This window comes from Corylus avellana, chromosome ca2, assembly GCF_901000735.1.
Source record: "Corylus avellana chromosome ca2, CavTom2PMs-1.0".
NCBI classification, from domain to species: Eukaryota; Viridiplantae; Streptophyta; class Magnoliopsida; order Fagales; family Betulaceae; genus Corylus; species Corylus avellana.
The window spans coordinates 26,856,810-26,884,807 of record NC_081542.1 but is presented as its reverse complement, the minus strand read 5'-3'; the positions used below and the strand labels follow the sequence as shown (position 1 = coordinate 26,884,807).

General features: G+C 36.4%; 2 protein-coding genes across 3 annotated transcripts; both read left to right on the top strand.

Moving 5' to 3' along the window:
- The first annotated feature begins 8,796 nt into the window (after positions 1 to 8,796).
- LOC132171575 (pentatricopeptide repeat-containing protein At5g41170, mitochondrial-like) lies at positions 8,797 to 11,745 on the top strand. Its single transcript, XM_059582934.1, has one exon. The coding sequence runs from the start codon at positions 8,918 to 8,920 to the stop codon at positions 11,303 to 11,305; it is 2,388 nt and encodes a 795-aa protein (XP_059438917.1). The 5' UTR covers positions 8,797 to 8,917; the 3' UTR covers positions 11,306 to 11,745.
- Positions 11,746 to 14,175: 2,430 nt separating this feature from the next.
- Positions 14,176 to 18,761, top strand: LOC132168432 (pentatricopeptide repeat-containing protein At1g09900-like). Of its 2 annotated transcripts, XM_059579413.1 has the most exons (3): positions 14,176 to 16,944; positions 18,232 to 18,357; positions 18,447 to 18,761. In XM_059579413.1, the coding sequence occupies exon 1, from the start codon at positions 14,342 to 14,344 to the stop codon at positions 16,877 to 16,879; it is 2,538 nt and encodes an 845-aa protein (XP_059435396.1). In that variant the 5' UTR covers positions 14,176 to 14,341; the 3' UTR covers positions 16,880 to 16,944; positions 18,232 to 18,357; positions 18,447 to 18,761. The 2 variants fall into 2 exon arrangements, with proteins under 2 accessions (XP_059435396.1, XP_059435397.1); XM_059579414.1 differs by having other exon boundaries at positions 18,232 to 18,761.
- The last annotated feature ends 9,237 nt before the right edge of the window (positions 18,762 to 27,998 follow it).

Sequence of the window (27,998 nt, the reverse complement as noted above, 5' to 3'; positions counted from 1 at the left end):
CACCCATGATTCGCCCATGGACTTTCACCGGGTTTTATGGCCATCCAGAGTGGAATAAAATGAGTGAAGCTTGGAACCTACTGAGACATCTTAAGACCCTAGCACCTGGCCCTTGGGTGTGTGCGGGGGATTTCAATGAAATCCTTGATCATTTTGAAAAGGTAGGAGGGAAGCGACGGCCTAATTATCTAATGGACAATTTCAGAACCACTCATGAATTTTGTGAATTAAAAGAGATTGAGAGAAGGGGTCCAATTTGTACATGGAATAATGGGCGTGAAGCGGAAAATTTCACAATAGAGAAACTCAATCGAGTAGTGGCAAACCATGCTTGGTTGGTACGGTTTCCCAAGGTGGATGTATCCACCAACGCTGCTGTGTTTTCTGACCACCTCCCACTCTTTATTGACTTATATAGTGAAACAGGGTTCTGTAGAAGAAGGTGAAGGTTTCGATATGAACCAAAGTGGGCAGATAATAAAGAGTGCAAAGATGTCATTAAAAAAATATGGAGGGTCAAGGCATTTAATCCTGGAACCTGGAATTCGGTGGACGGGAAATTGAAGGCCAGCAAGCAGGGCATGTTGGAGTGGCAGAGAAAGAACGAGAGGCAAGTAGACCAACAAATAAAACAACTTTCAGCAGATTTGCTTACTGCCCAGTCATCAACAGATGCCACGGCCAGCCACCTAATTTCACGTCTCAAAGCTGAATTGACAACAATACAATCTGAAGATGACACATATTGGCGACAAAGAGCGAAAGAATCCTGGCTGAGGTTTGGAGACAAAAATTCTCGGTACTTTCACGCCTGTGCAAATCATAAGAAGAAATCCAGCTTGCTGATGGAGATAACGGACTCACAGGGGAGGACATGGGATACCCAAGCTAGCATTGGTGCTGCTTTTGTCAGATACTTCCAAGAACTGTTTACAACTGGTGGGTCAAGAAACCTGGAACCAGCCCTAGTGTCCCTGGAAACACGAGTAACACAAGCCATGAATGATTCACTTTTGCAACCCTTCACGGCTGAAGAGGTGGGGAGAGCACTCATGCAAATGGACCCCTTAAAAGCATCGGGCCCTGATGGTTTTTCCGCTAGTTTTTACCAAAAAAAACTGGGCATCCATTGGAGGAGAGGTTAGCCAAGCTGTAATTCATATTCTAAACAATGGTTGCATGAATAAAGAACTCAATTTGACGTATATTGCCTTAATTCCAAAATTGGCGAATCTTTCTTGTGTGTCTGAGTTTCGGCCTATCAGTCTATGCAATGTTTTTTATAAGTTGATTTCCAAAACCTTGGCTAATAGACTCAAAATGGTGCTTCCTGAAATAATTTCCCAAAACCAAAGTACATTCATACCGAGCCGGCTCATAACGGATAATATTTTGGCTGCTTATGAGACGTTGCACACGATGCATTCGAGGATGTAGGGTAAAGTTGGGTATATGGCCGTAAAGCTCGATATGAGCAAAGCCTACGACTGGGTGGAATGGGATTTTTTGGAAGCAGTTATATGTCGGATGGGTTTTGATAGGCGATGGATAAACATGATAATGATGTGTGTGAGATCAGCTACCTATGAGGTCCTTGTAAACGGATCCCCTACAGGCAAGATTAACCCCTCAAAGGTTATCCGTCAAGGGGATCCTATCTCACCTTATTTGTTTTTGTTATGTGCAGAAGCTCTCAGTTCCCTCTTAGCACAAGCAGAAAGAAATGGAGACTTGCCCGGTGTTCCCACCTCCAAAAAAGGACCAAGGTTAAACCACCTGTTTTTTGCTGATGATAGTCTGCTATTTGGAAAGGCAACCCCAACTCATTGGTGTCGACTGACAAAAATTCTGTGTATGTATGAGAAGGCGTCGGGGCAACGTTTAAATCAAGCTAAGACGTCAATTTTCTTCAGTCGCAATACTTCACCGGACCGGAAGAAGGAGATCTTGGAATTATCAGGGATTTCAGAAAATCAGAGATATGACAAGTATCTCGGCCTACCGGCTCTTGTAGGCAAATCCCGAAATCAGGCCTTCAAAGGTATTAAGACAGAGTAAATCGACGCCTTGGCGATTGGAAATTAAAATTATTGTCACAGGCTGGAAATGAGATTTTGCTGAAAGCAATGATCCATGCAATCCCATCATATAGCATGAATATTTTCCTCCTCCCGAAAGGCTTATGTACCGAAATTAATTCGTTGATGCAGAAGTTTTGGTGGGGTTCTCAAGGGAAAGAGAATAGTATTCATTGGATGCGGTGGAGTAAAATGGGGATGTCTAAAGATCATGGTGGATTGGGCTTTCGAGACTTGGTGAATTTTAATAATGCCCTTCTAGCAAAGCAATATTGGAGGTTATTACAAGAACTGGATACACTCACTGCAAAAATTATTCAAGCAAAATACTACCCCAAGACATCGATATTGGAAGCTAGTTTGACATCGAAACCTTCATTTGCATGACATAGCATATATGGCTCTAAGGGGATCATTGAGGAGGGAATGATTTGGCATATTGGCAATGGATCCCATATCCATCCACCTATAAGCCCCATTCCCCACCAACTATTATAGACTCAAGCAACAAGGTGTGTACACTGTTTGCAACTGATAATGCAGGTTGGAACCAAACGTTACTATCACAAATGTTTACGGAGGAGGAGAGGACGGCTATCAACTCCATAGCAATTAGCCATATGAACCAGCCAGATGTCAGGATCTGGAGGGGCACGAATTTGGGGACTTTCTCAGTCAAAAGTGCCTATCACCTTGCTAATGAACTGGAGAATCGAAAGCACCCAAAAAGCTCAAACCCGAAGGAGCAGAGTTTCTTATGGAAGCAAATATGGAAGTTGCCCATCTCAAACGCTGCCAAAACCTTTTTCTAGAGAGCCTGCCATAATCTTTTCCCAACAATGGATAACTTGGTGAAGAGACAAGTGGTGAGAGATCCAACGTGCCTGATATGTGAGAGGGAACCAGAGACGGTCTTGCACGTCCTATGGGGGTGCCCAGCAGCGTCGGACGCATGGGGGAATAGTCGACGGGTGTTTCAAAAATTTAAGCGAGAGGGATCCAATTTCATGCAGTTAGCTGAGAATCTCTTTCTGAAGTGTAGCTTGGATGATTACACAATGTTTGTGACTCTAGCTCGACAGTTATGGTTCAGGTGAAATTCCTGGATTCATGAAGGCTAGTTTTCTAGTCCGAATGATCTCCTACAGAAATCTGTTGAGAATTTGCTGGAGTTCAAGCAGCAACAAGAATGGGCGCTCAAAGGCCCGAAAGAGGGCCCTGCTGACCGGGGAAAGTCATGGCAAGCTCCGGAGACAGGGAAATTAAAAGCAAACTGGGACGTTGCTATCGATAAAACTCAAAATAAAATGGGAATTGGCATTGTGATAAGGGAAGAGAGAGGGCAGGTTGTAGCGGCACTGCGCAAAACAAGAATGGGATGTCTTGAACCGGCCACTGGGGAAGCTCTAGGAGCTTTTTATGCAGTTCGTTTTATGAGGGAGCTGGGTCTACAGCTGGTGATAATGGAAGGAGATGCTAAGCAAATCGTGGACGCTATTAACTCTCCTCAGAACACATGGAGTCGTTTCGGACATCTGGTGGACGATACTAAGAATCTTTTACAGACGTTCCCTTGGTGGTCCTGTGTTTATGTCCCTAGGGAAGCCAATGAGGCTGCTCACAGGTTGGCGAAAGTAGCCGTAACAGATGTTGGTGATAGGATTTGGAGGAATCAAACTCCAAATTGTATTAGTGACATTGTAATGAAGGAGCATTCAACTCTTTCTCTTGATTGTTTGATGGGGTCTTAACTCCACTTTCAATTCAGTATCAATAAGAAGATCAGAGCCTTTTGTTCAAAAAAAAAGGGACCTTTATATTGTAGACAAATAAAGTTAATGAGCACAATGTAAATATTCCGAGTAGTGGATGTACGTGTCAATATTGAATCACATGTAAGTTCTTTGTGTTCATTCTCTCTCTTGCTTCTGCTCAATATTCCCACATTATCTTAATTTCAACAAAAAGAATACGAGAAAGAAAGAGTAATCAAAGCATAAAATCTGGGTAAGCCTCTATGAAAGTTTTGATCAAATTGAATTGTTTGGTTTCTTCTAAAAGACTTGCGTGCTAGTAGCGGTTGTCATTTATAACTAAACCTCATTGATTTTTTAAATTTCACAGGCGGTAGGACTAATGATACTTTCAGCTGGCGTGGTTACGCTTGCCATTAACGACATGGGAGTGCACATGCAGCACATGATGCATGAAGAATTCCACATGTACAACGATTGCAATTGCCTTTGCCTACATGAGCTGGGCAGCAACTGGAATTTCGGCTCTAATTTGCCAATTAGACTGTCCATTTTATCGTATTAATTTAGTTTATATTAATCATTCCTCTGTAACGGTCATCATTTAGTTCCCTATAAAAAGTCTAGGTAAAAAGATTTCGTTGTACCACCTCATTCTTCTTCTTTTTATTTTTTTATTATGTCCGCACAAAAAAGGAAGGGGGATTCGAACTAATGACCTTCGCTTCATTAGGCGTGGTCCTAGCCAATTGAGCTACATTTTGGGGACATACCACCTCCTTTTTAATTAGTAAGCGAGGTACGATTTGTGATATAAAATAAAATTTAGGTGGGTAAAAATAAAGTAGTTAAGCCATAAGGAGCAAATGGTGTTTAACCCTAAAAAAAAAAAAAAAAAAAAAAGGTTGGGAGGGGGGTGAATACAAAGGGCATAGTTGGCTCGGGATCTGACATAAGGAAATTAGCTAGGGTTGTCAAAATTAAGAATTTTAGATAGCCAATGAGCTTGGGCTCTAGTGGCATTTTCTCTCATTTAAATGAAATGGAGAATAAGGTTGTGGGTTCAAACCTACAGAATGCGTGTGTAACCTCCTATGTTATCAGTAATATTTGAGTAATTTTAGAAGGTTTACTTGTATCCTATTAAGAATGGTATAGATATTAAAATCACTCTTTGATCAAAATTCAATAATGATCAATCACAAGCTCAATAATAATTTTAATACACATATCATTCTTAATAAGATATAAGTAAGACACAAATAGGCCACTTAGAATTACTCATGAGGCAAAGAAGTTGTGGTTTTCAAGTTTTTTCCAAATTCATCTGATAATTGACGTTTTCCTATGAAACTGATAGTAATACAACTCACCTCAACAATACTGTCAAAGTGGGTCCTTTCGAGTTGACTCAAATTGGCTTTTCTTTCTCAAAAATTAAATCATTCCATCCCATAATATATGATTTATGTGAATAGACAAGGCCAAAAATGGTACGAGGAAAGCAACCATGCATATACAAAACAACACATGCACATAAACTATCTATTTAATCATGGATGTGGTCACATGGTATTATCAATTATGAAAGAGAGAGGAACCACATAAACAGACAAGTCATAGTTATTAGAGCCATGTTATACATTTATATGTTGATTTTTTAGTTTTTATTTTTTATTATTATTATTTTTTTAATGTTTAAAGCTTTTATCGTTCCTAATGAGTAGCTCAATAGCTGGAGACCACGCCTCATAAAATCCGAGATCACTAGTTTGAATCTGTCTCCCCATCCCCTTATCCAGACATGTTAAAAAAAAAAAAAAAAAAACTTTTACCCTTTAATTAATATGAATCCTTTAATTAATTAATTAAGCTGAAAGAAAGGAATTTACAAGAGTTTTTCCCAAGTTTAAACAAATTACCCACGGTCCCGCACCCGACCCTTTTCATGGATTTGCAATGTTTTTTTTTTGGAAATTATATATATGAGAAAAATACACTTTACCTCCTTAATGTTTCACCTCATTTGCAATTTGGTCTCCAATGTTTTTTGAAAAAAATTGAGGTTAGCCGTGGCCGTAGTCACCCCCTTTGGCCTTGGGGTGGTCAGGCCACCCCATTTAGCCGAATTGCGGGTGGCTGAAACCAACCCTAAACCCATTGAGCCACCCCCAAATGGCCGGATTGGGGGTGGCAATCCACACCCAAGTGGCCCCTTGGGGGTGGCTGATTGAGCCACCCCAAATGGCCGGATTGGGAGTGCCTGGCATGGGGGTGGTTCAGGCACCCCCAAGGGGCCTCTTAAGACAAAATGGGGTGGCTCCCCTTTTCCATTTCTTTTTTAATTTTGTAATAATTTTCTTTTTAATTTTTTTAATAAGATATATCATATATGTATACGTGTCGCTTTTTTAAGGGTGCTAATGGAAATTTTCGTCAAATTTTAGATGAAAGTTAGATAAATGCACCATCTCAGTTTTTAGCAATTATTGAATTACTATCTATAATACAAAATGAAACCGATGAGACAAAAAATAAAATTTTTAAACTACATGAGACAAAAAAAAGTATTTAACCCTTTTGTTAAACCCCCATCAAATAAAGTTTTTAAACTACATGAGACAAAAAAAAGTACTTAACCCTTTTGTTTAACCCGCATCCTTAATGAAGGTAGAATTCGGTTTCACTTTCTGTTAAAATGTTTAGAGAACTTCTCAATTAACTTAACTAGTATATTTGACCAAATCAAAGGCTACTTTCAAGTAATGCTACAAGTCTTTCTTATGTTACTCTTGTGTCCATTTAAGAATGATGTGGCTCTAAAATTATTATTAGACTTGTGATCAAATGGCGATACAAATAAAATTAAAAGATTATATTGAATTCAATTAGCCTTTGCTCATAACACTTATTTTTATTCTTTCATTGAATAAGCTCCACATCGTATTTTTGAGATTTTGGTGTGACATTTATCATATTAATATTTAACATATTTTTCATATATTAGCAAGGTTATTAAAAAGTAAATATGGTAATAAATATTGGTATGACAAAATTTGAACTACTTAATTTGAAGACACTAGTTGAGATTTGAGAAAATTTACTGAATAGAATCATCTAAAAAATATATGAGATCTTGATCCAGTAGAAAATAAATAGTAATACAGGAATCTCTTCTCCCCAAAAGCAAAGGAAAGACGTATTTAACAATGGCTACCCTTTGGGGTGTTGTTCCGTTTACGGAATTTTGCCGTTTATTATAGCCTTTTTTGGCTGTTTCGGTTTGATTGATGGGCTGAGTCATTTATTTGACTCATTCCCAATTGTTTCTAGGATTTCTCTGTCGTTTTCGTCTTTAGTTTGTTTTGGGTCTATTGTTGGGGAGCCCACCCCTTTTTCGTTCTTAGGATCGTCCTCTCCCTTCTTCCTTTTGGATCAGGAGTGGAAATGATCCTTCCCTGTAACCTCTTCCTTATTCAATTAAAAAAAAAAACAATGGCTGCTTTTCTATCTTGTTTGAAGGTGACTTCCTTCTCATCATTTTAGCTCTCAACCAAAGCTAATTCTTCATAGATTGGTCGTGTGCTCCAATCATTAGTGAATGCCATCATCAGCTAGCTTCTTTTTTTTTTTTTTTTTTTTTTTTTTGAACTGTTTCTAAGGTCTCTAAATGTACCAATTCTCGGGCACACTCGGTTGCTAAATGGGCCGCTTCTCACTCAGTGTTTAGAATCATTCTTACAAATTCTCCTTTTCTTTCTTTCCTTAGGACTAGGAGGGGCAAAAATTCTCCTTTGTAATTTGTGTTTTTTTGTTTGTTCTTCCCTTTTCCATGTTCCCCTCGTATGGAAACATAATAATAATAATAATAAAACAAAATAAAATTATTTTGACAAGAGAGACTTTCACTTTTTTCTCACAAAAAAGTCAAAACTTATTTGTTTCCCTTTTATTACTATTCAAACAAAAAAAATTCACAAAAAAACTCTTTACCAAACAACCCTAGAACTCTCTGGAAGAAATGCTTACATATAGCTCATTTCAATATAAACACATATTGAAAAATACAATAACGCTATGAATTCTAATCTTTCGGTTTCTTGTATTGCATATAAATAAGCATAAACTATTATAACATATGTGATTTCAGAACTCTGAATATGGATCAAATTGTAGCTTCTTTATGGCTAAAAAATAACTGAAAAGATTAAAAATGTAAAGAGCAAAGAACCCTAATTATAATTTTTTGTTATATTCTTTTTGTTGAGAATTTAAACCAACAAGATAAAATAAATAAATAATAATAAAAAAAAGTTAAAAAAAAAGAGTGATGAAAAAGTTTTGTAAAATCCGCAGGTCTTTTTTTAAATCGCAATTTTACTTAAAAAATAGGGTAAAGTTTACTTAACCACATCAAACTACTATCCCAATAATAATTTACTCTGCATTATCAATCATGACAATTTACCCATCAAATTACTAAAACAATGACAATGTACCCCCCAATGCTAGTAAAATAACGAAATTACCCTTATAGAATTTTCAATAAGACAAAAATACCCTTAAAATTTTGAAAAATAAATAAATTTTTGTATTTTTGTTTTTATTTTAGTAAGGGTAATTTTGTCATTTTATTAAATTTGGGGTACATTGCCATTGTTTTGGTAGTTTGGGGGGTAAATTGTCATAATTGATAGTTTAGGGGGTAGATTGTCATTTGGGTGGTAGTTTGAGGGGGTTAAATGGACTTTACCCTAAAAAATAATATATTTTTTTTAAAATTTAAAAAATAAGCCTTAATAATAAAATCTGAAGATTTAAATTTATAGTTATTCATATTTGTAATTTGAAAAAAAAAAATATTTTTAGGGAAAATTAACTTCGTTTTTTCTTTTCTTTTTTTCTCTATAGTATAAAAACAGAAAACGAAGAGCACAAAGCAAAGCGGCTCGGGATGACAATTTGAGAATCTCGAAGGACGTTGCCAGGCAAACTACTTGAAGCTTCTTTCTTTACATTGTTATTTCAGATTACCAAATCTCAATTTTGCGCCATTTCTGTATTTTTTCAATCTAGAGTATTGAGATGCTATCTAGAGTTCGGAAACCTTTAGCCAAACCTCGCAAGTTCATTGCTTTCTTAGAGTTTCCTACATGTATTTGTGGCATTAATGGTGAATTCACCGCGCAAGAGATTACTTCTACACGCAGAAGCCGTTTCTTTGCAAACCCATTAGCCTTTATTGGTCCCAGTGCATATTATTCTTCATTTTCTTCAAGAAGCACTAGTGCTAGTGGGTATGGCAGATTTAAGCAAATGGGTTCCAGAGTTTCTGGGAGTCAGCAAAACTCTAGCTTTGTTATGTTTGATGACGTTAAAGAGCTTGAGGATGAGGACGATGACGATGAAGAAGAAGAAGAGGAAGGAGGGGATTGTAATGATGATGACTTTACGGTTTTGAATTCGTTTAACAGGAATCGTGAACAAAGAGAAGATGTTAGAAGAGACCCTTTGGTGAGAGAGATCTGTAGATTAATTGAACTGAGGTCGAGTTGGAATCAAAAGCTTGAAGAGGAATTGAAGCACTTACTCAGAAGCCTCAAGCCTCGGCAAGTTTGTTCTGTTTTGCGGTCTCAGACGGATGAACATGTTGCTTTAAAATTCTTCATTTGGGCTGATCAGGATTGGAAATACGGGTACCGACATGACCCGGTCGTGTACCATACGATGCTTGAGGTCCTTAGTAAGACTAGATTGTGTAAGGGTGCTAGACGTGTTCTTCGGCTCATGGGGCGCAGGGGTATTGAGCGTCGGCCTGAAGATTTTGGTTATGTGATGGTGTCTTATAGTCGTGCAGGCAAGTTTAGGAATGCAATGAGGGTGTTGTCTTTGATGCAAAAAGCCGGAGTAGAACTCAATTTGTCGATTTGTAACACTGCGATTGATGTTTTGGTGAGGGGGAATCAACTGAAAAAGGCATTGGGGTTCTTGGCTCGGATGCAACTTGTTGAAATTGCTCCTAATGTTGTCACTTATAACTGCTTGATCAAGGGCTATTGTGATATACATCGCATTGAAGATGCCATTAAGCTGATCGATGAAATGCCACTAAAGGGATGCCACCCAAATGAAGTTAGCTACTGTACAGTGATGGGTTTTCTCTGTAAGGAGAAAAGGGTTAAAGAAGTGAGGGAATTGATGGAGAAGATGGTGAGGGACAGTAAATTGATGCCAGACCAGGTTACTTACAATACTCTTATTCATATGTTCTGCAAGCATGGTCATGGGGAGGAGGCTTTGGAATTCTTAAGGGAAGCAGAGGAGAGGCATTTTTGTGTGGATAAGGTTGGGTATAGTGCAATAGTTCACTCATTTTGTAAGGCGGGGAAGATTGACATAGCAAAAGAATTAGTAAATGAAATGTTCAGAAAGGGTTGCATTCCTGATGTTGTGACTTATACTGCTGTTCTTAATGGGTCTTGTCTTGTAGGAAAGGTGAATCAAGCTAAAAGGATGCTTAAGGAGATGTACAACAATGGATGCAAACCAGACACTGTATCATATACAGCCTTGTTACATGGGCTCTGTCAGTGTGGAAAGTCCTCAGAAGCGAGAGAGATGATGAACATGAGTAAGGAAGAGTTGTGGACCCCAGATGCAATCACTTACGCTGTCGTGATGAACGGCCTGCGTAAGGAAGGAAAATTGTCTGAGGCCTTTGAGTTGGTAAGGGAGATGATTGGCAAGGGTTTTCTTCCAACCCCAGTTGATATTAACGGACTAATTCAGTCTCTCTGCCGAGCGGGTAAAATGCACGAGGCTAAAAAGTTCATGGAGGAGTGTCTGAACAAGGGATGTGCTGTTAATGTGGTAAACTTTACCACTTTAATTCATGGATTTTGTACGAAGGGTGACTTGGAGGCTGCCCTGTCATTACTTGATAAAATGTATCTCAGTAACAAACACCCTGATGCATTCACATATACTACATTGATTGATGCATTGGGGAAGAAAGGTAGAATAGAAGAAGCAACTGAACTTACAATGAAGATGTTGAAGAAGGGTGTGGATCCTACTCATGTTACATACAGGGCAGTTATCCACCGGTATTGTCAGATGGGTAGGGTGGAAGATTTGTTAAAATTATTAGAGAAAATGCTTTTAAGACAGTCATGCAGAACAGTGTATAATCAAGTTATTGAAAAGCTTTGTAGTTTTGGAAATCTTGAGGAGGCTGATAAACTCTTGGGTAATGTGTTGAGAACAGCTTCAAGAATTGATGCTAAAACATGTCACATACTTATGGAGAGCTATTTGAACAAAGGGATTCCTTTATCGGCATATAAGGTGGCCAGTCGTATGTTCAACCAGAATCTAATTCCTGACTTGAAATTATGTGAGAAGGTGAGTAAAAGACTGATGTTAGAAGGGAAATCACAGGAAGCGAATAAGCTTATGACATATTTTATCTGAGTGTCAAGAACATTTGGGAAGCTAGTGGGAGTATAGATCTGACTTTTCCATCATGATGTGACCAATTAAGTCACATAGTGAGTCAGATATTTCATGCTAACAAGAAATGTTGGACGTGTGATCAGTTATTGCTCTCTAAGAGGTTCAGAGAACTAACATTTGTTGGTAGCTCATCAGTTTGAATGTTAATATTATAGATATGGTCATCCTGCCTCCTCCCATTGAACTTACTAGTATTTTTCTATGTCATTTGAATTGTTCAATGGATGTTTTGACCCACTGTTAATATGATTTTCTTTTTATTTACTAAAACTTACTGACAATTTAACTGGTTGGTCTTTTTGTGTGGTTTTCCACATGTAGTTTTAGCTTCTAAATGAAGAGTTTTACTTCACATGTTTCTCTTAGTACTGTGAATACAAATGGGTGCTGTTATTTCCTGTTATCAAACTTTCTGTGTGTGTTCCCGTGAGTGTTTGTTTGGTTTGTCCTTGGCAGAACATGATTATTAAACTGGTTATTGAAGATTCTTAACAATGTTCATATTTGACTCTTTTTCACTTTGGCTTTAAATTCAACCAATTATGTAAAAGCCGTTTGTGATAAAAGAGTATCTGCTATTGTTTTCACCAGTTACGTAGTTGATTACTTGATTATAATTCCATAAAAAGCTTAGAATACACGAAGATAATGACAAACTAAATAAAAAACTACCTCTGCCTCTGTTGTTCTGTTCATCATTTGCTTTAAGGTCAATTGAAGCAATTATCTCTCTTTGTTTTTGTTTTTAATTTTTTTTAAAAAAAATTTTGTTTAAAGGCTAAGGGCAGCTGCAGAAATTCCAATGATTAAAAGTAATTGTTCTTTAATTAATGTGCCTAGGGTAGATATGGGGGTGAAACTTACTCCCAAAGTTCTTTTTATTTTTTATTTTTTAAGGTAGGGTTACTTTGTGTACTCAGCTATGTCGGTTAAATCTTGGACTCATGCAAAGTGCCTCCTCCACCTGAGTTGGGTAATACTTCGGCTTTGTCGGGAGACTGACCCAATGAATTGTTTGCACCCAAGGAGATTCAAATTTTAGACCTGATGAGAATGTTACCAAGACCAAGTCCCTTACCACTTAAGCTAACCCTTAGGAGTGTTTTTTTTTTATTTTTTTTATTTTTTTTTATTTTTAAATGCTACGTTAGAGAACTTGGAAGTAAATGTAGCTTTCCCGGCAAGTAAAACCACTTCCAGAGATTGTAAAGTTAAGAAGGAGAAATTATGAAGAACCTACCACAAACTGGCATTGCCTTTCGTTGGACTTGCCTTGCATATAAATTAGTGTTATCATAAAATTAATGAAGAATAAGTGTTAGCATAAATTTAATATAAATAAATTAGATGTGTGGTTATCATTGTCATCATTATCACCTTCACTCTCTAATAAAACATGGCAAAAGGGCTAAAGAATTCTTACTCTTTTGAATTGAATGTCACATTAAAACAACAATCATAGAATAGAAGTTAAGAAGCATTCGAAAGGAGCAGCAACACCTTAGGCTCCAATGATTCTTTTTCTTTTTTCTTTTGGTTTTGGGTAAGTCTAGAGAATCGATTACCCTAATAGTGTGTAAAGCATCAAAAAGCGATCACCATTTCATTTAAAATAGAGAGAATCCTATTTCCTTTCTATAAGTGCTTGACGAAATGGGAAAACAAAAATATTATTCGGCTTTAGAAATCTTAGAATTATGATCTTGTTTGATGCGTGATACTTATTAAGGAATCATCGTTTTCTCCAAATATCCTTTCTTCTCTTGCTACTATTTTCTTTATCACTGACTCTTTTACAGCCTATCTTTGGCTATGAACCTATAGACGCTTTACGCTCAATCATTTTGGATAACGCTTACATCCTTTGTATTATAAGCGTGTTTCAATTTTCGTAGTGTAGGAAACTTTTTGGCTCTGGTTAAGGCAAATATATTCTTTTGACTTGCAATTTTTACCATTATTTCAGGGGTAACACCTTCAATAAGCACATATTAAAAGCAAAGGATCCTCCCGCTATGCCACGAGAACTACGGCTTTTGAAGTTATTGAAGAATAGTATATCATAATTAAGTGCAGAATTTCTGAGACTTCACTTACAAGAGACGAAGAGAGTTCTATTTTCTGGCCCAAAAAAATATCTAAATCTTTCTCATTAATCCGATGGTACCTTCTATGATATGAAGAGATGCAAAGAATTCTTCAGTACGTTGGCCATGATATATATATAAAGGGTACTCCATGTGGTGGGGGGTGGGTTTTCAAATCATTTCCAACAAGAAAATCTTCCAAGCCTTTGATGATTTACTTATTAAGTTGTAGACTTGCGCAGTTACTTTTTTATCAAAATAATTTACAGTTTAACAAGTTTACGAAGAGGACAAATTAAAGCTATTTGTAAGGCTGTAAATTATGGGCGAATGGTTTATAGTGACAGATCTATGTATATCTTGTGTATAATTTCTCTAGACCGTATAGTACATTTGTAAACTTATTTATTCTTAGAAGCTCGAAGTTTGTATTGATGACAGAAAAATGTTATTCAGGATAGTAATTAGTTCAAATCAATATTTATTTTTCGCTTTTCACTGTATTTTATTATGATATTCATTGTTAAAAGTAGTACTTCTAGCTAATTTTAAGTTAATTAATGTGAAAACACTACAAAGAAAACCGTCTAAATTAATTAATTATAAGGGCATTATAATTTTAATTCGGTGCGTTTCAATTTAATACGTGGATAAATTTGCAAGGGAAAAATGCCTCGGTGTCACGTGATGCTCACATGCAACGATTTCTGCCGATACTGGCCGAATCTGACCAGGCTGAAACTCGGAACATTTGGGTAATTTGCAACTCATAATTGACAAATTGAGAATCTCAGAAGGAAGCTGCCAGTGCCAGGCAAACAACTTGCTTCGCTTTCTTACATTGTTATTTCAGATTATAAAATCTCAATTTTTCGCCATTTTTGTGATTTTCATCTAGAGTTCTGAGATGCTATATAACTTCAATTCCTACATTAGAGTTCGAAAAGCTTTAGCCAAACCTTACAAGTTCATTGCTTTCTTAGAGTTTCGTACATGTATTTGTGGCATTAATGGTGAATTCACCGCGCAAGAGATTACTTCTACACGCAGAAGCTATTCCTTTGCAGACCCATTACCCTTTATTAGACCTAGTGCATATTATTCTTCATTTTCTTCAAGAAGCTCAATTGCTAGTTCTCGTTCAAGCACTGGTACTAGGGGTTATGGTGTGGGAATAGGTGAAAGTGATGCTAGTGACGATGGGTATCGCAGATTTAGGCATATGGGTTCCAGGGTTTCTGGGAGTCAGCAAGACTCTAACGTTGTTAATTTTGATGAAGTGAAAGAGCTTGAGGATAAGGATGATGACGATGAAGTAGAAGAAGGAGAAGGAGAGGATGATAATGATGATGATTTTATGGTTTTGAATTCGTTTAATAGGAATCGTGAACAAAGAGAATATGTTAGAAGATATGAGGCTGATGAGGATGAAAAAAGACACCCTTTGGTGAGAGAGATCTGTAGATTAATCGAACTCAGCTCGAGTTGGAACCCAAAGCTTGAAGGGGAGTTGAGGCACTTACTCAGAAGCCTCAAGCCTCGGCAAGTTTGTGCTGTTTTGTGGTCTCAGACGGATGAACGGGTTGCTTTGAAATTCTTCTATTGGGCTGATCGGCAGTGGAGGTACAAACATGACCCGGTCGTGTACTATACGATGCTTGAGGTTCTTAGTAAGACTAAATTGTGTCAGGGTGCTAGACGTGTTCTTCGGCTCATGGCGCGCAGGGGTATTGAGCGCCGGCCTGAAGCTTTTGGTTATGTGATGGTGTCGTATAGTCGGGCAGGCAAGTTAAGGAATGCAATGCAGCTGCTAACCTTGATGCAAAGAGCAGGAGTAGAACTCAATTTGTCAATATGTAACACTGCGATCAATGTTTTGGTGAGGGCAAATCATCTGGAAAAGGCATTGAGGTTCCTGGCTCGGATGCAACTTGTTGAAATGACACCTAATGTTGTCACTTATAACTGCTTGATCAAGGGGTATTGTGATGTACATCGCATTGAAGATGCCATGGAACTGATCGATGAAATGCCACTAAAGGGATGCCACCCAGATAAAGTTAGCTACTATACAGTGATGGGATTTCTCTGCAAGGAGAAAAGGGTTAAAGAAGTGAGGGAATTGATGAAGCAGATGGTGAAGGACAGTAAATTGATTCCAGACCAGGTTACCTACAATACTCTTATTCATGTGTTCTGCAAGCATGGTCATGGAGATGAGGCTTTGGAATTCTTAAGGGAAGCAGAGGAGAGGCATTTTTCTGTGGATAAGGTCGGGTATAGTGCAATAGTTCACTCATTTTGTAAGGCGGGGAAGATTGACATGGCAAAAGAATTAGTAAATGAAATGTTCAGAAAGGGTTGCATTCCTGATGTTGTGACTTATACTGCTGTTCTTAATGGGTTTTGTCTTGTTGGAAAGGTGGATCAAGCTAAAAGGATGCTTCAGCAGATGTACAAGCATGGTTGCAAACCGAACACTGTATCATATACAGCCTTGTTACATGGGATTTGTCAGTGTGGAAAGTCCTCAGAAGCTAGAGAGATGATCAACACGAGTGAGGAAGAGTGGTGGACGCCTAGTGCAATCACTTATGGTGTTGTGATGCACGGCCTGCGTAGGGAAGGGAAATTGTCTGAGGCCATTGATTTGGTAAGGGAGATGCTAACAAAGGGCTTTCTTCCAACCCCAGTTGATATTAACTTACTAATTCAGTCCCTCTGCCGAGAGGGGAAAATGCACGAGGCTAAAAAGTTCATGGAGGAGTGTCTGAACAAGGGATGTGCTGTTAATGTGGTAAACTTTACCACTTTAATTCATGGATTTTGTAAGAAGGATGACTTGGAGGCTGCTCTGTCATTGCTTGATGACATGTATCTGAGTAACAAACACCCTGATGCATTCACGTATACTACATTGATTGACGCATTGGGGAAGAAAGGTAGAATAGAAGAAGCAACTGAACTTACAATGAAGATGTTGAAGAAGGGTGTGGATCCTACTCCTGTTACATACAGAGCAGTTATTCACCGGTATTGTCAGATGGGTAGAGTAGAAGATTTGTTAAAAGTATTAGAAAAAATGCTTTTAAGACAGTCATGCAGAACAGTGTATAATCAAGTTATTGAAAAGCTTTGTAGTTTTGGGAATCTTGAGGAGGCTGATAAACTCTTGGGTAATGTGTTGAGAACAGCTTCAAGAATTGATGCTAAAACATGTCACATACTTATGGAGAGTTACTTGAACAAAGGGATTCCCTTGTCGGCATATAAGGTAGCCTATCGAATGTTCTCCCGGAATCTGATTCCTGAATTGAAGTTATGTGAGAAGGTGTGTAAAAGACTGATGTTAGAAAATAAATCAGAGGAGGCAGATAAGCTGATGATAAGTTTTGTTGAGCGTGGACATATTATATCTGAGTGTCAAGAGGATTTGGGAAGCTAGTGGGAGTATAGATCTGACTTTTCCATCATCATTATTTGCTGCTATCATCAAGTGCTTTAATCATGGTAAATCTCTATTCTTCCATCTTCATGTGACCAATTAAGTTGCCTAGTGAGTCAGATATTTCATGCTAAGTCCATGATGTGTTCTCTTTTCTTGTAACAAGAAATCTTTGACATGCGTAGTTAGTTATCACTCTCAAGTTGTTCAGATAACTAAAATTTGCAGGGTAGCTTTCCCGTTTGGTTGCTAATATTAGAGAGATGGTCCTCCTGCCTCCTCCCATAGAACTTACTAGTGTTTTTCTCTGTCATTTGAATTTTTCAGTGGATGTTTTTACCCATTGTTAATATGATTATCCTTTTATTTGCTAAAAGTTGCTGACGGTGATTCTGGTTGGTCTTTCTATGTTATGTTCCACACGTAGTTTTACCTTCTAAATGAAGAGTTTTATTGCACTTGTTTTCTTTTTCCTTCACTCTCTCCCGTTTTTTTTTTTTTTGTGGGCTATTGTCAGTTGCAGCAATTCCAATGAGTTAAAGTGATTGTTCTTTTATTAATGTGCCTAGGGTGAATCTGTGGCTGGAACTTACTCCCAAGGTTCAAAAGGAGAAATTATGAGGAACCTGCCATTAAAATATTGTGACAAACAGGCAGTGCCTTTCGCATGGCTTGCCTTGTATATATGTATATTTTTGTTAAGTAATTGGATTGGCCTCAAGGCGAGGGCATATGGAGATTCAAAATAGTAACCTCCGCTTCATGAGTTGTGGTCTCCAATCGATTGAGCTACCCTTTGGGATTATTGCCTTGTATATAAATTAGTGTTATCATAAAAAGAAGAATTAGGGTTAGCTTTAAATTAATATAAAGAAGTTAGATGTGTGGTTAACATTGTCATCATCATCACCCTCTTCTCTCTTCCTCTCTAAAAAAACATGGCAAAAGGGGTAAAGTAGAATTCATACTGTTTTGAATTATATGTCACATTAAAAACTGCGATCATAGAAGTTAAGAAGCATCCTTAAGGAGCAGAAGCACCATAGGCTCTAATGATTTTATTTTTGAGAAATTGATTTGTTGGTAGTCCACTTGCAGTAGGGTAATAGCTATCTTTCATTTTATTTTGGTTTTTGATAAAACTTTTTAGTTCTGGAGAATCGATTACTCTAACTGTGTGTAAAGCATCATAAGTCATCACCCTTTCATAAGTGATTGTTGACATGGGAAAATGAAAAGTATTCTCCTGCTTCAGAAATCTTAGAACCAAGATCATGTTTGATGTGTGATATTTACTAACCCTTCTTCTCTTGCTACTATTTCCTTCATCACCTCAAAATCTGGTTTTGCAGGTGCAGCATGAGAAGTGGGAGCTGTTTTTTCAAACTACGGCAGTCTGACCTCCATAATCTCCAAGCATTTGAGGGTACCTTTGTGGCCTGACTCTCTTACAGCCCATCCTTGGCTTTGATCAGCTTGTGAGTTCTAGTTTTCCTAGTGTAGGAAAGTTTTTAGCTCTGGTTAAGGCAATATATTCTTCTGTCTCGCAATTTTTACATTATTTCAGGTGCAACACCTTCAACTAGCACATTGACTGCCCAGTAAGTTAGCCAGAAGTAAAGCAAAGGATTCTCCCGTTGTACCACGAGAACTTTGGCTCTGGAAGTTATTGAAGAACAGTATATGATAGGCCCAGAGTTCTGAGGCTTCACTTGCTGTTTTGAGAAATAACTATAATAAAGTTACAAGAGCTAGTTGCATATTTGGTTTGGCCCAAGAAGAGAAATGTTGTACACTCTCACCCCCACATTATTTTAAACTAGCACATAACTCGCACTATGCGCGAGATTTTTTATTATAATTTAATTTCAAAATTCAAACACATTTTCATCGTACTTTTCTATTATAGGTTAAAAAAAGACATGTAAAAAAATTTATCACGTCTCTTTAAATAAAAGTCTTACTAAAGTTCATATGTTATTGAACATGTTAAATTAAATTAAAACACATAAATTAAAATATGTTAAAATATTTGTTCCCATAGTTTGAAATGAAAAGTATAAAGAAAAAAATATTGCAAGAAGAAAACATGGATTTAATAATAAAAAATATTGCAAGAAGAAAACATGGATTCAAATTATTAAAGCATTAATAGAAAATTAGTAAGTGTGAATAAAATCCTTTATTTATTTATTTTTTATTTTTTTATGAATACAAAATAAAACTAGATCTTTCACTTAACATTTAGCGCAATTAAACAAATCATTTCACATCTTGTTCATCGTTAAATTATTTCTTTTGTTTTTCGAAAGCGTTTCTATTCCCTTTTTGGCACAACAATTAAATAAATTTTTCCCTCTGTTGCTTTCAAAAGTGGAAAAAAAACAATTCCAGAAAAGCTTAAAAATCTGAGTAAATCGCACAAACTAAAAAAAAAAATCCCAAAAAAATTCAAATGAATTAAAACATAAGACTATTGATTTTAGTTTAATCCATATAAACTAAGATATGTTGAAATCTTTGTCCTCGTATGACTATATTAAAATGAAAATAAGTATTCAAAGAAAATTAGAATATATGATATTATTGTTGTGTGATTATATTATATTTTAATACAAAGAAAATAGGGCACCTTCTAGTGAATTCTATCAGGGTGTCACCAATATTCTAACCAAAGATAAATGTTTTTCTGCTTTTGAAAGCAAAACAAACAAAGCCAAATTTTATTTGATTGTTGTACAGAAAATGCATTGAAACAAATGTAAGAGGATTTATTTGGTTGCATTAAATGTTAAAAGAAATAATTGGGTTTTGTTTTTTTTTTTTTTAGTGCACAACATTGAAAAATTTGGCTATTTAAGACGATTGAACTGAAGGTATCTCTAAGTGTTTGATCTTGACTTTTTGTAATCTTTATATGACTGAAAATGCAGATTTAATTATAACTTTTCATCAATTTATTCACTAGGCTAGATAGAAAGCCTAGTGATTTTTGTATCTTTGAGCTACTCACAAAGTAACAACATGTAATTAAAGAACATGAATAAGGCATGGCTATAAGTTATATTTTAAGGGGGAAAAAACCTAAAACATATCAAATTGTGGGTAACATTGATGGAAGACACGTGGGAATTTGATTGCTTCTTAGTAATGAAACGAAATTGAAAGGGTTTTACTCGAAGGATGAGCTTCATGTCTTTGTTGCAAGTTGGAATCAAGCATTCAAATGCCACTGTAAGAGATCCAACCCTGTTTGTGGCAGAGCCTTTTAGTGGAAATGCATGTTAAATCAGCAAATTTTGATGTTTTAACAAGAAAATAAGTGAAAGATTTTTTATTTTTTATTTTTTATTTTTATTTATGATTCTTGCCTTGCCTGGCTCATCTTAACTAGTATTGGTGAAACTATATTGAGTTGATATGTGTCAAATGTGATGAAGATGGTGACATACTCTGCCCGGGAAATTTAAATGCTAAATTTACTATTACATCATACTCTTACCACTTATTTATAATGGATGATCACAGTTTACATTAATTCATTTCTAAGAAGATATGAAGCGCATGAGTAGAAATTTTTGGATGCTACCAACTTGGTATGTTTCTTTTTTTTTTTCCTCCCTAAAGTTGCTTGACTATGTCTTCATTTTTATTAGGTTTTATGTTGGTTAATTTGGTGTTCAAAACAGTTTGGTGTAAATCAAAATTTGATAGGCTAAGTTTAGTACTTAAGCTACACTAAAAAAGTTTAGTGTAGCTCAGTAAGACAGCTTTATTCCCAACGGCACATAGTAATGAGTTCAACATCACTATTGGTGTGTGGAACTGTGTCCAGCAAACTTCTGTCTTCATAAATATGTAGCTTAAAAAAATAAAATTCTTCTAGATCTGCTACAACACACAATTCCTCACCATAGTGAGTCAAAATCAATATTTGTAAACTATGTCCAGCAGAGTATCACCCCTCCCTAAACACAAACAAGAGGAAAAAAAAAAAGAAAAAAAAGAAAAAAAAAAAAAGAAAACAATAAGAAAAACAGAAGACCTTAACAAGTGTACAGAAACAGATTCGTTAACAAAAAACTGAGGGCTAGAGTTCAAATTTGCTCAGGTGATTGAGTTACCTTATGGAGTCAAGTGTTAATAGAGTACTAAGTACTAAGGATCCGCCTGCACACACTCGTGCAGACAAAAATTACTACATACAACTACTTCAATGAAATAACCAAACATTTGCACAGAGCACTACATATTGCAGTAGATTTAATTATAAGGTAGGAATTTTATCTAGGTGCAAAGTAATATGTTATTTAAGAGCTTTATATGTGTTGAAGCACTCTTCTATGTGCACACAAGTGACTGTTTGTTCTGTTCAATCTAGGTTTTTCTTGTTTAAATTGTAAGATGAAATTCTTCTAGAGGAAGAAATTTAAGATCTTGAGATCTCTAGAAGATCTCAAGATCTTAAGATCTTGAGATCTCTAGAAGATCTCAAGATCTTAAGATCTTGATTTCTCATTTTACAATATGAAGTTCCAAATGTTTACTAATTCCCTACCTTCAATGTGCCTATGAACATATATCATACACAGTACACAATACAATTGCAATATATAAATAATAGATAGCAATAGTGGTACATTTGAATACTATGAACAATTATGGTTTCATTCCCATATTAATGTGATTACTTTTTACAGTTGAAACTAACCACCTTAGCTAATACAACATCAGTAGACTTTAAGCCTACTATTTAAAGAATGTTGAAGCTGGTAATCTCCACTGGTAACACATCACTAAGGGTGCGTTTAGGATTGCGATTTTGTAAGAATAATTTGCGTTTTTAAAGTTTTTCCTTTGTGTTGATCATTACAAATCTCTCCTCTGAAGAGCTAAGTGTTGGACCAGGACTTGGTGGATGTAAGGGATGTAAAACGGCTTCCTTCGGCTCCTCCTCCTCCAGAACAGGATGAGGTTCCTTCTCCCTCTCGTTGGGAAGAGAATCCACCTGAATCCTTTACCGGCGACAATAAGGCGGAACAAACGCAACATCTTTATACTTTTCTATCTCTTGCCTCTCTTTCATCTGTTTCTAAATCCAGTTTGTATGGGTAAAGATGGTGGAGTCAACACACAATTCCATAGAGAATGAAAAAATAATAATAATAATTCAAAAACAAAGCAATAAGAAAAATAGAAAGTGCAGTAACTTACAAAAATCGAACCTATTTCTAAATCTCCAATCTTCTCTAGTTCAAGAACAACTAAGCATCCAAAAAGAAATTCAAAGAAAGTAAACCCAATGTTATGCACCTTCACACGAGCCTACTGACTCTTCTTCACCCACCTTCAGATTTTCCACAATCACCTGAAACTCCAACCTTGAAAATTTGCAATAACGCAAAATTCGAGATCTCAAATCTGCTTGAAGACGACTTGGAAAACATATCGTCTTCCCAACCAACATCGTAGCATCCATTGCTTCAACTTCATTAAGTTTTTCCTTGTGTTGATCATTACAAATTTTTCCTTTGAAAAACTAAGTGCTGGACCGAGACTTGGTGGATGTAAGGGATGTAAAACGGCTTCCTCCGGCTCCTCCTCCGGAACATGATGAGGTTTCTCATCTGCCGCCACCTCCTCATCGGCCAGAAAAGGTTCCATACCCGCCGCCTCCTTATAAGTAACAGTAGAGTGCAAGGAATGAGGTTCATGGCCCGCCTCGACCTCCCCCTGCGCCTTCAATTCCTCAAAATCTCCAGGTTGCAAATCAGGAATACCTAGTATAAAATCTTCAAGTTCCTCATCATCCTCCTCATGCTCCACTAGATCAAACCAGTTGAATTCCTAGAGTTGTGCCGCTGGAACCGGTGGAAGCGTCGTTGGAATTGGCGGTAGCGGTGGTTCAGGCAAGTCCCAATTCAACTCCCAGGGTAGCGGCTCCGCCCAGGCCTAAGCCCTTACCCTCGCCTCCTCCGCCAGGCCCAGGCCCCTACCCCCGCCTCCTTCGTCTCTTCCAGCGGTTCTGCCTCCGCCACCGCTACCTCCTCCGGCGGTGCTGCCTCACACTTACACTCACACTCCCACACTTTAAAATGCTTATTTTTTGACTTGACACTAAAAGTTATCATTAAATTCAAAATCCAATAGCAATTCATCCAAAATTTAATGATAATTTTTAGTGTCATGTCAGGAAGTATACATTAGAGTGTATAACATTTCTCTTCTTTGGGCCAAACCAAATATGCATCAAACATAGTAGTTCGATTCTTTGTTGCTTTGGCCAAAAGATCTTAAATCTTAAGATCTCAGTATCTCAATATCTCAAGATCTCGATTTCTCATTGTACAATATGAACAAGGTAACAATTGAAAACATAATTGTTCAAAGTATTCAAAATGTACCACTATCTCTATCTATTATTTATAAACCTAACTCAAACACTCGAACCTAACCTAAATCAAACCAACCTAACTCGAACCTTCCGATTCTTCCACCCTTGCATCCACTTCCATGTGAATCCCCTCATGCTTCACATTTCCATGTTGGCAAAATGCTAAAATCGATTCTATCAGAGGTGGATCAAGAGCCCATGAAAAGCAAATCGTCTTATCAGCCAAATAAGCAATATCCATTCCTCGCACTCTACTGTTATTTATGAGGAGGCGGCGGCGAATGAGGAACCTCATCCTGTTCTGGATGAGGAGGAGCCGGAGGAAGCCGTTTTACATCCCTTACATCCACCAAGTCCCGGTCCAGCACTTAGCTCTTCAGAGGAGAAATTTGTAATGATCAACACAAAGAAAAAATTTAACGAAGTTGAAGCAATGGATGCTGCGATGTTGGCTAGGAAGACGATATGTTTTCCAAGTCGTCTTCAAGCAGATTTGAGATGTCGAATTTTGCGTTATTGCAAATTTTCAAGGTTAGAGTTTCAAGTGATTGTGAAAAATCTAAGGGTGGGTGAAGAAGAGTTGGTAGGCTTGTGTGAGGGTGCATAACATTGGGTTTACTTTCTTTGAATTTCTTTCTGAATGTTTAGCTGTTCTTGAACTAGAGAAGATTGGAGATTTAGAAGTAGGTTCGATTTTTGTAAGTAAATCTACTGCACTTTGATATATTGCACCAGATTTAGAAATCTGTTTTTCTTATTGTTTTGTTTTTTATTTTATTTTCATTCTCTGTGGAATTGTGTGTTGATTCCACCATCTTTACCCATATACTCTTAAGAGGCAAGAATCCTTCACTACGTTTGCCATGATTTTTCCCTCAAACTTTTCAGTATGTTGATCCTCTGGTGTTTGTTGTGCACAGTTCAATAAGCAGGTCCCCGCCACCCATTGTTCAAATTGATTGTCATTGTTAAACCAGTGTATGTTAACTATTCCTAGACCTTGGCCAACATCATTAATGTTGGTGCAATGACCTCAAGAGCGCCTTTTAGGGAGGAACTATGTAAGAAAGGGAAAGTGTTAGCAGGGTTCACTAGTGGGATTCAGTGAAGCCACTCTAAGGCCCAAGTTAGCAAAGGTATAGTGAAATGATATTTTGGCAAAGTTTTGCCAAGGGTTGGATTGCATACATGTGAGATTTACATGGCTCCTTATATAGGTTGACGTCCTGTTAGGGTTTGAGTGACTCCCACCTAGAGGTTGTTGCTTGACATGGAGATTTCCTCCGTCAAGCATAGAGTGAGCATTTGGTTAGTTGAGTTGGCAGAGATTACAAAAACAAGCAAATTGGATTGTGGCTTTGATGGTGGCTCTTAATGAGTGAATTATTAAGGTATGACCAATTGTAACCAATTCACTTCTGGATGTTTAGTTCGATTAGCATTCAAAGTTCTTGAACTAGAATAGATTCCAGATGATTTGTGGCTTGATTTACTCTGGATGTTGGTTGAAATCATGTTTTCTCTTATTTGGAGATTTGGGGCTTTTTTTCCTGCTGGGGTTTGGGGTGTTTGGGATTTTTTTTTACCTGTTAAGTTCAATTTTCTCTTCAGGTGCTAAACAAAGGTTTTTTTGGTCTATATGTGAAGCAAAAAAATAAAAAATCATATGCATACCTTGTATAACGATTTGAATTTTTTTAGCAAAAACTCTGATTTTCTTATGTTTTGTGGTTAGAAAGTTATGTGCAATATACAACATATATAATACAAGTATGCACGATTATATATAAAGAAACTTTAATACACTATATTATGGAAGTCATTTTCATACATGCTTTTAGCTAGGAGACAATGGACAAGAAGCCGTGGGAATTTAATTATCAATTTATCATTTTGTTTAACATTTGTCCACTATTTTCACACAAAAATAAAATAAAAAAATACCTATCACTTTCAAATAATTAGAAGGGAAAACTTCACTTTTAAACTCTTGAACTACCACGCAATTTGACATACCCTGAACTTTGGAACCTCTCAATTTAGACCTTCTGAATTTTCAATTGCAATCAATTTGAACCCCTCAGTCAATTTTTTAAACGTTAAAGTGATTCAATGATATTTATACCTCTGACTTTTTATTTTTATTTTTTATTTTATAAAATTTCAAAATTCCCAATTGAAAATAAATAAATAAATGCCAGAAAGCCCTTGAGGGTGGCCAGCCACCCCCAAATGGCCAAAGAGCCACCCCCAAATTTTTTTAAAATTTAATTAAATATAATTTTTTTTAATTTTTTTAGAATTTTTAATTTTTTTTAATTAATTATATGGACACGTGTCAAACCGTGAATGGCGTTGATGTGGCGTTTCGTCGAATTTTGGACGAAATTTTGACGGATGGACCATTTCCGTCTTTAGGCAAACCAGATAGACCTCATGTGATAAAAAGTAAACCCTAAGTATCAAAAAATAAAGAAGTTAAACTATATAAGTGAATAAGGTATTTAACCCTAAAAAAAAAAATTCTTGATACTTATCAACTTAAGGGTTAATTACATTTACCCTTCTTTCCAATATTTTAATTTTTTGTAATGTCTTTTCTGATTTACTATTGGGGTTGCAATATTTCCCCTTTGCAATTTAAATTGACAAAATTGTTTTCTATAAGATTAAAAAGATGACTTATCTTTTTTTTTAAAAAAAAAAATTATCACATGAAAATATTTATATTATTTTGAGTCACGGAAGAGGAACATTGTAATTACAATAATAAATTGGAGAGACATTACAAAAATTAAAATATTGAGAGGACATTATAAAAAGAATAATTGTTAGGAGATTAGGCAAATATAGTTTCCTAAACTTAATTTTGTTGGGAACATGTATGTGACAGTAATGCTAAAAGTCAGTCTTGTATCATTTCAAGAATGATGTAGCTCTTAAAATCATCGTTGAGTTTGTGATTGATCACTATTGGATTTTGATCAAATTGTGATTTTAAAAGCCACATCAGTTTTGGAGGGACACAAGAATGACACAAGAGGGACTTATAGAATTAGTTGACTTAATAACATGAGATACAATCGACGATTTCAAAGAAAGATCTTCAAGAAAGCATAGGATCAGATTATACAAAACAATAAATTTGCAAGGTGTAAACACATAACTCAAAGTCTCTAGGGGTTTTGAGACTTCAACTTTTTCTTCTCATTTGTTTTGGGTGTCCTGTCTCGTATGAACCCTTTTTTTCCTTCCATGCTCTTCGTCAATCAAGTCATTATTATCTTCCTATCCTATATGCATGCATGTTGTCCCCTTCCATGTGTTTGGGCATACGTCCATCACGTTAATGCCCTCTATGAGCTTTTCTTTTAAGAAGATATTTTAGTTACTACAACTTTAGGCCACATTTTAAGGAAATGCATGTGTAGAGTAAACTACTTCTATGTGAATATGCTAAATGTCACACAAATTGTCACGTCAGTTTGTAAACATCAAAATTAGTTTATAATAAACTCTAGAGGTTCCTGGTTTATTTGTGAGCTTGGCTATCTTGTTCAAGGTAATATTCCTCTTTTTTTTCTTTTTTTTTTTTTTTTAATTAAAAGGATGGGAAGGGGCGACCAGTGTAGTTTTTCCCCTTGGGCATGACCATCGGGGTTTCCATCCGCTGTGGAATGTCCGGTTTGAGCCATAGTTACTGCCTGGGAAGGCAAGCCCGTCACCACAACCCCACCAAAGTGTGAGCCGGTAGAGCCCCTTCATAGTAGCATCTGGTTCACGCATCTACTACCGCAAGCGAATTCGAACACGCGACTACTAGGATGAAAGGAGTTCTTCTACCAACTCAACTACCACCTTGGTGGTAAGGTAATATTCCTCTTATTCACATGAATACACTTTATCATAAATTTCATTTGTAGAACCTGATGTCATGTAAGAGTGGAGAATATAACTCCAAAAATTAATCTAGAATACATTTTTCTAGAGATCTTGCTTGAAATGATAATCGAAATTACTTGTATACTCCAAAGTCAACTTACCTAAGCTGTTGAAAATCCTGTTAACATCTTGTTAATCATATTAATAGACTTAATTAGCTTTTTCCCACAAAAAAGGAAAAAGAAAAAAAAAAGAAAAAAAAAAAGAGAGAAGAAATCTAATTAGCTTATTCATCTAAAACTAGCTCAAGAAGACCTTGGCTGATTTTAGAGTCCCTCGTTGCAGTGGATGCTTATTTATTTATTTTTAATTTTTTTTAATTGAATAAGGAAAATGTTATATGAAAGAATTTGTTGGGGAAAAAAAATAGTAATTCCTCCCCGCTTCCTTTAATAGTTATAGATCAAATAAACAAATATTTTAAAAAATAATATTTGAATGGAATATATATATATATATATATATATATATATAAAGTGAATTGTTAATAAAAATAGTGAGGTTGCTGAGGTACTGCTATAAAAAAGTGAGTACTTAATTTTGGTCATTGTATCATGTGTAAAAGTTGTTTATTAAAGTGCATTCATGGAGCCATTAGAATAGAAACTAAAGTATATATAAGGGAAAATTGCAGTTTACTCCCTTAAAGTTGACAGCATTTTTCAATTCGAACATCAAAGTTTCAATTTTTGCAATTCACCCCTACAAAGTTCTAATTTTTTTCAATTCGACCAATATTATCCCAAAATTCCCATACTGCCCCTATTTTTATTTTTATTTTTT

Bases quoted from the DNA above. Each gene is read 5' to 3' on its own strand.
- LOC132168432 (XM_059579413.1), top strand. From the start codon at position 14,342: ATGCTATATAACTTCAATTCCTACATTAGAGTTCGAAAAGCTTTAGCC.
- LOC132171575 (XM_059582934.1), top strand. From the start codon at position 8,918: ATGCTATCTAGAGTTCGGAAACCTTTAGCCAAACCTCGCAAGTTCATT.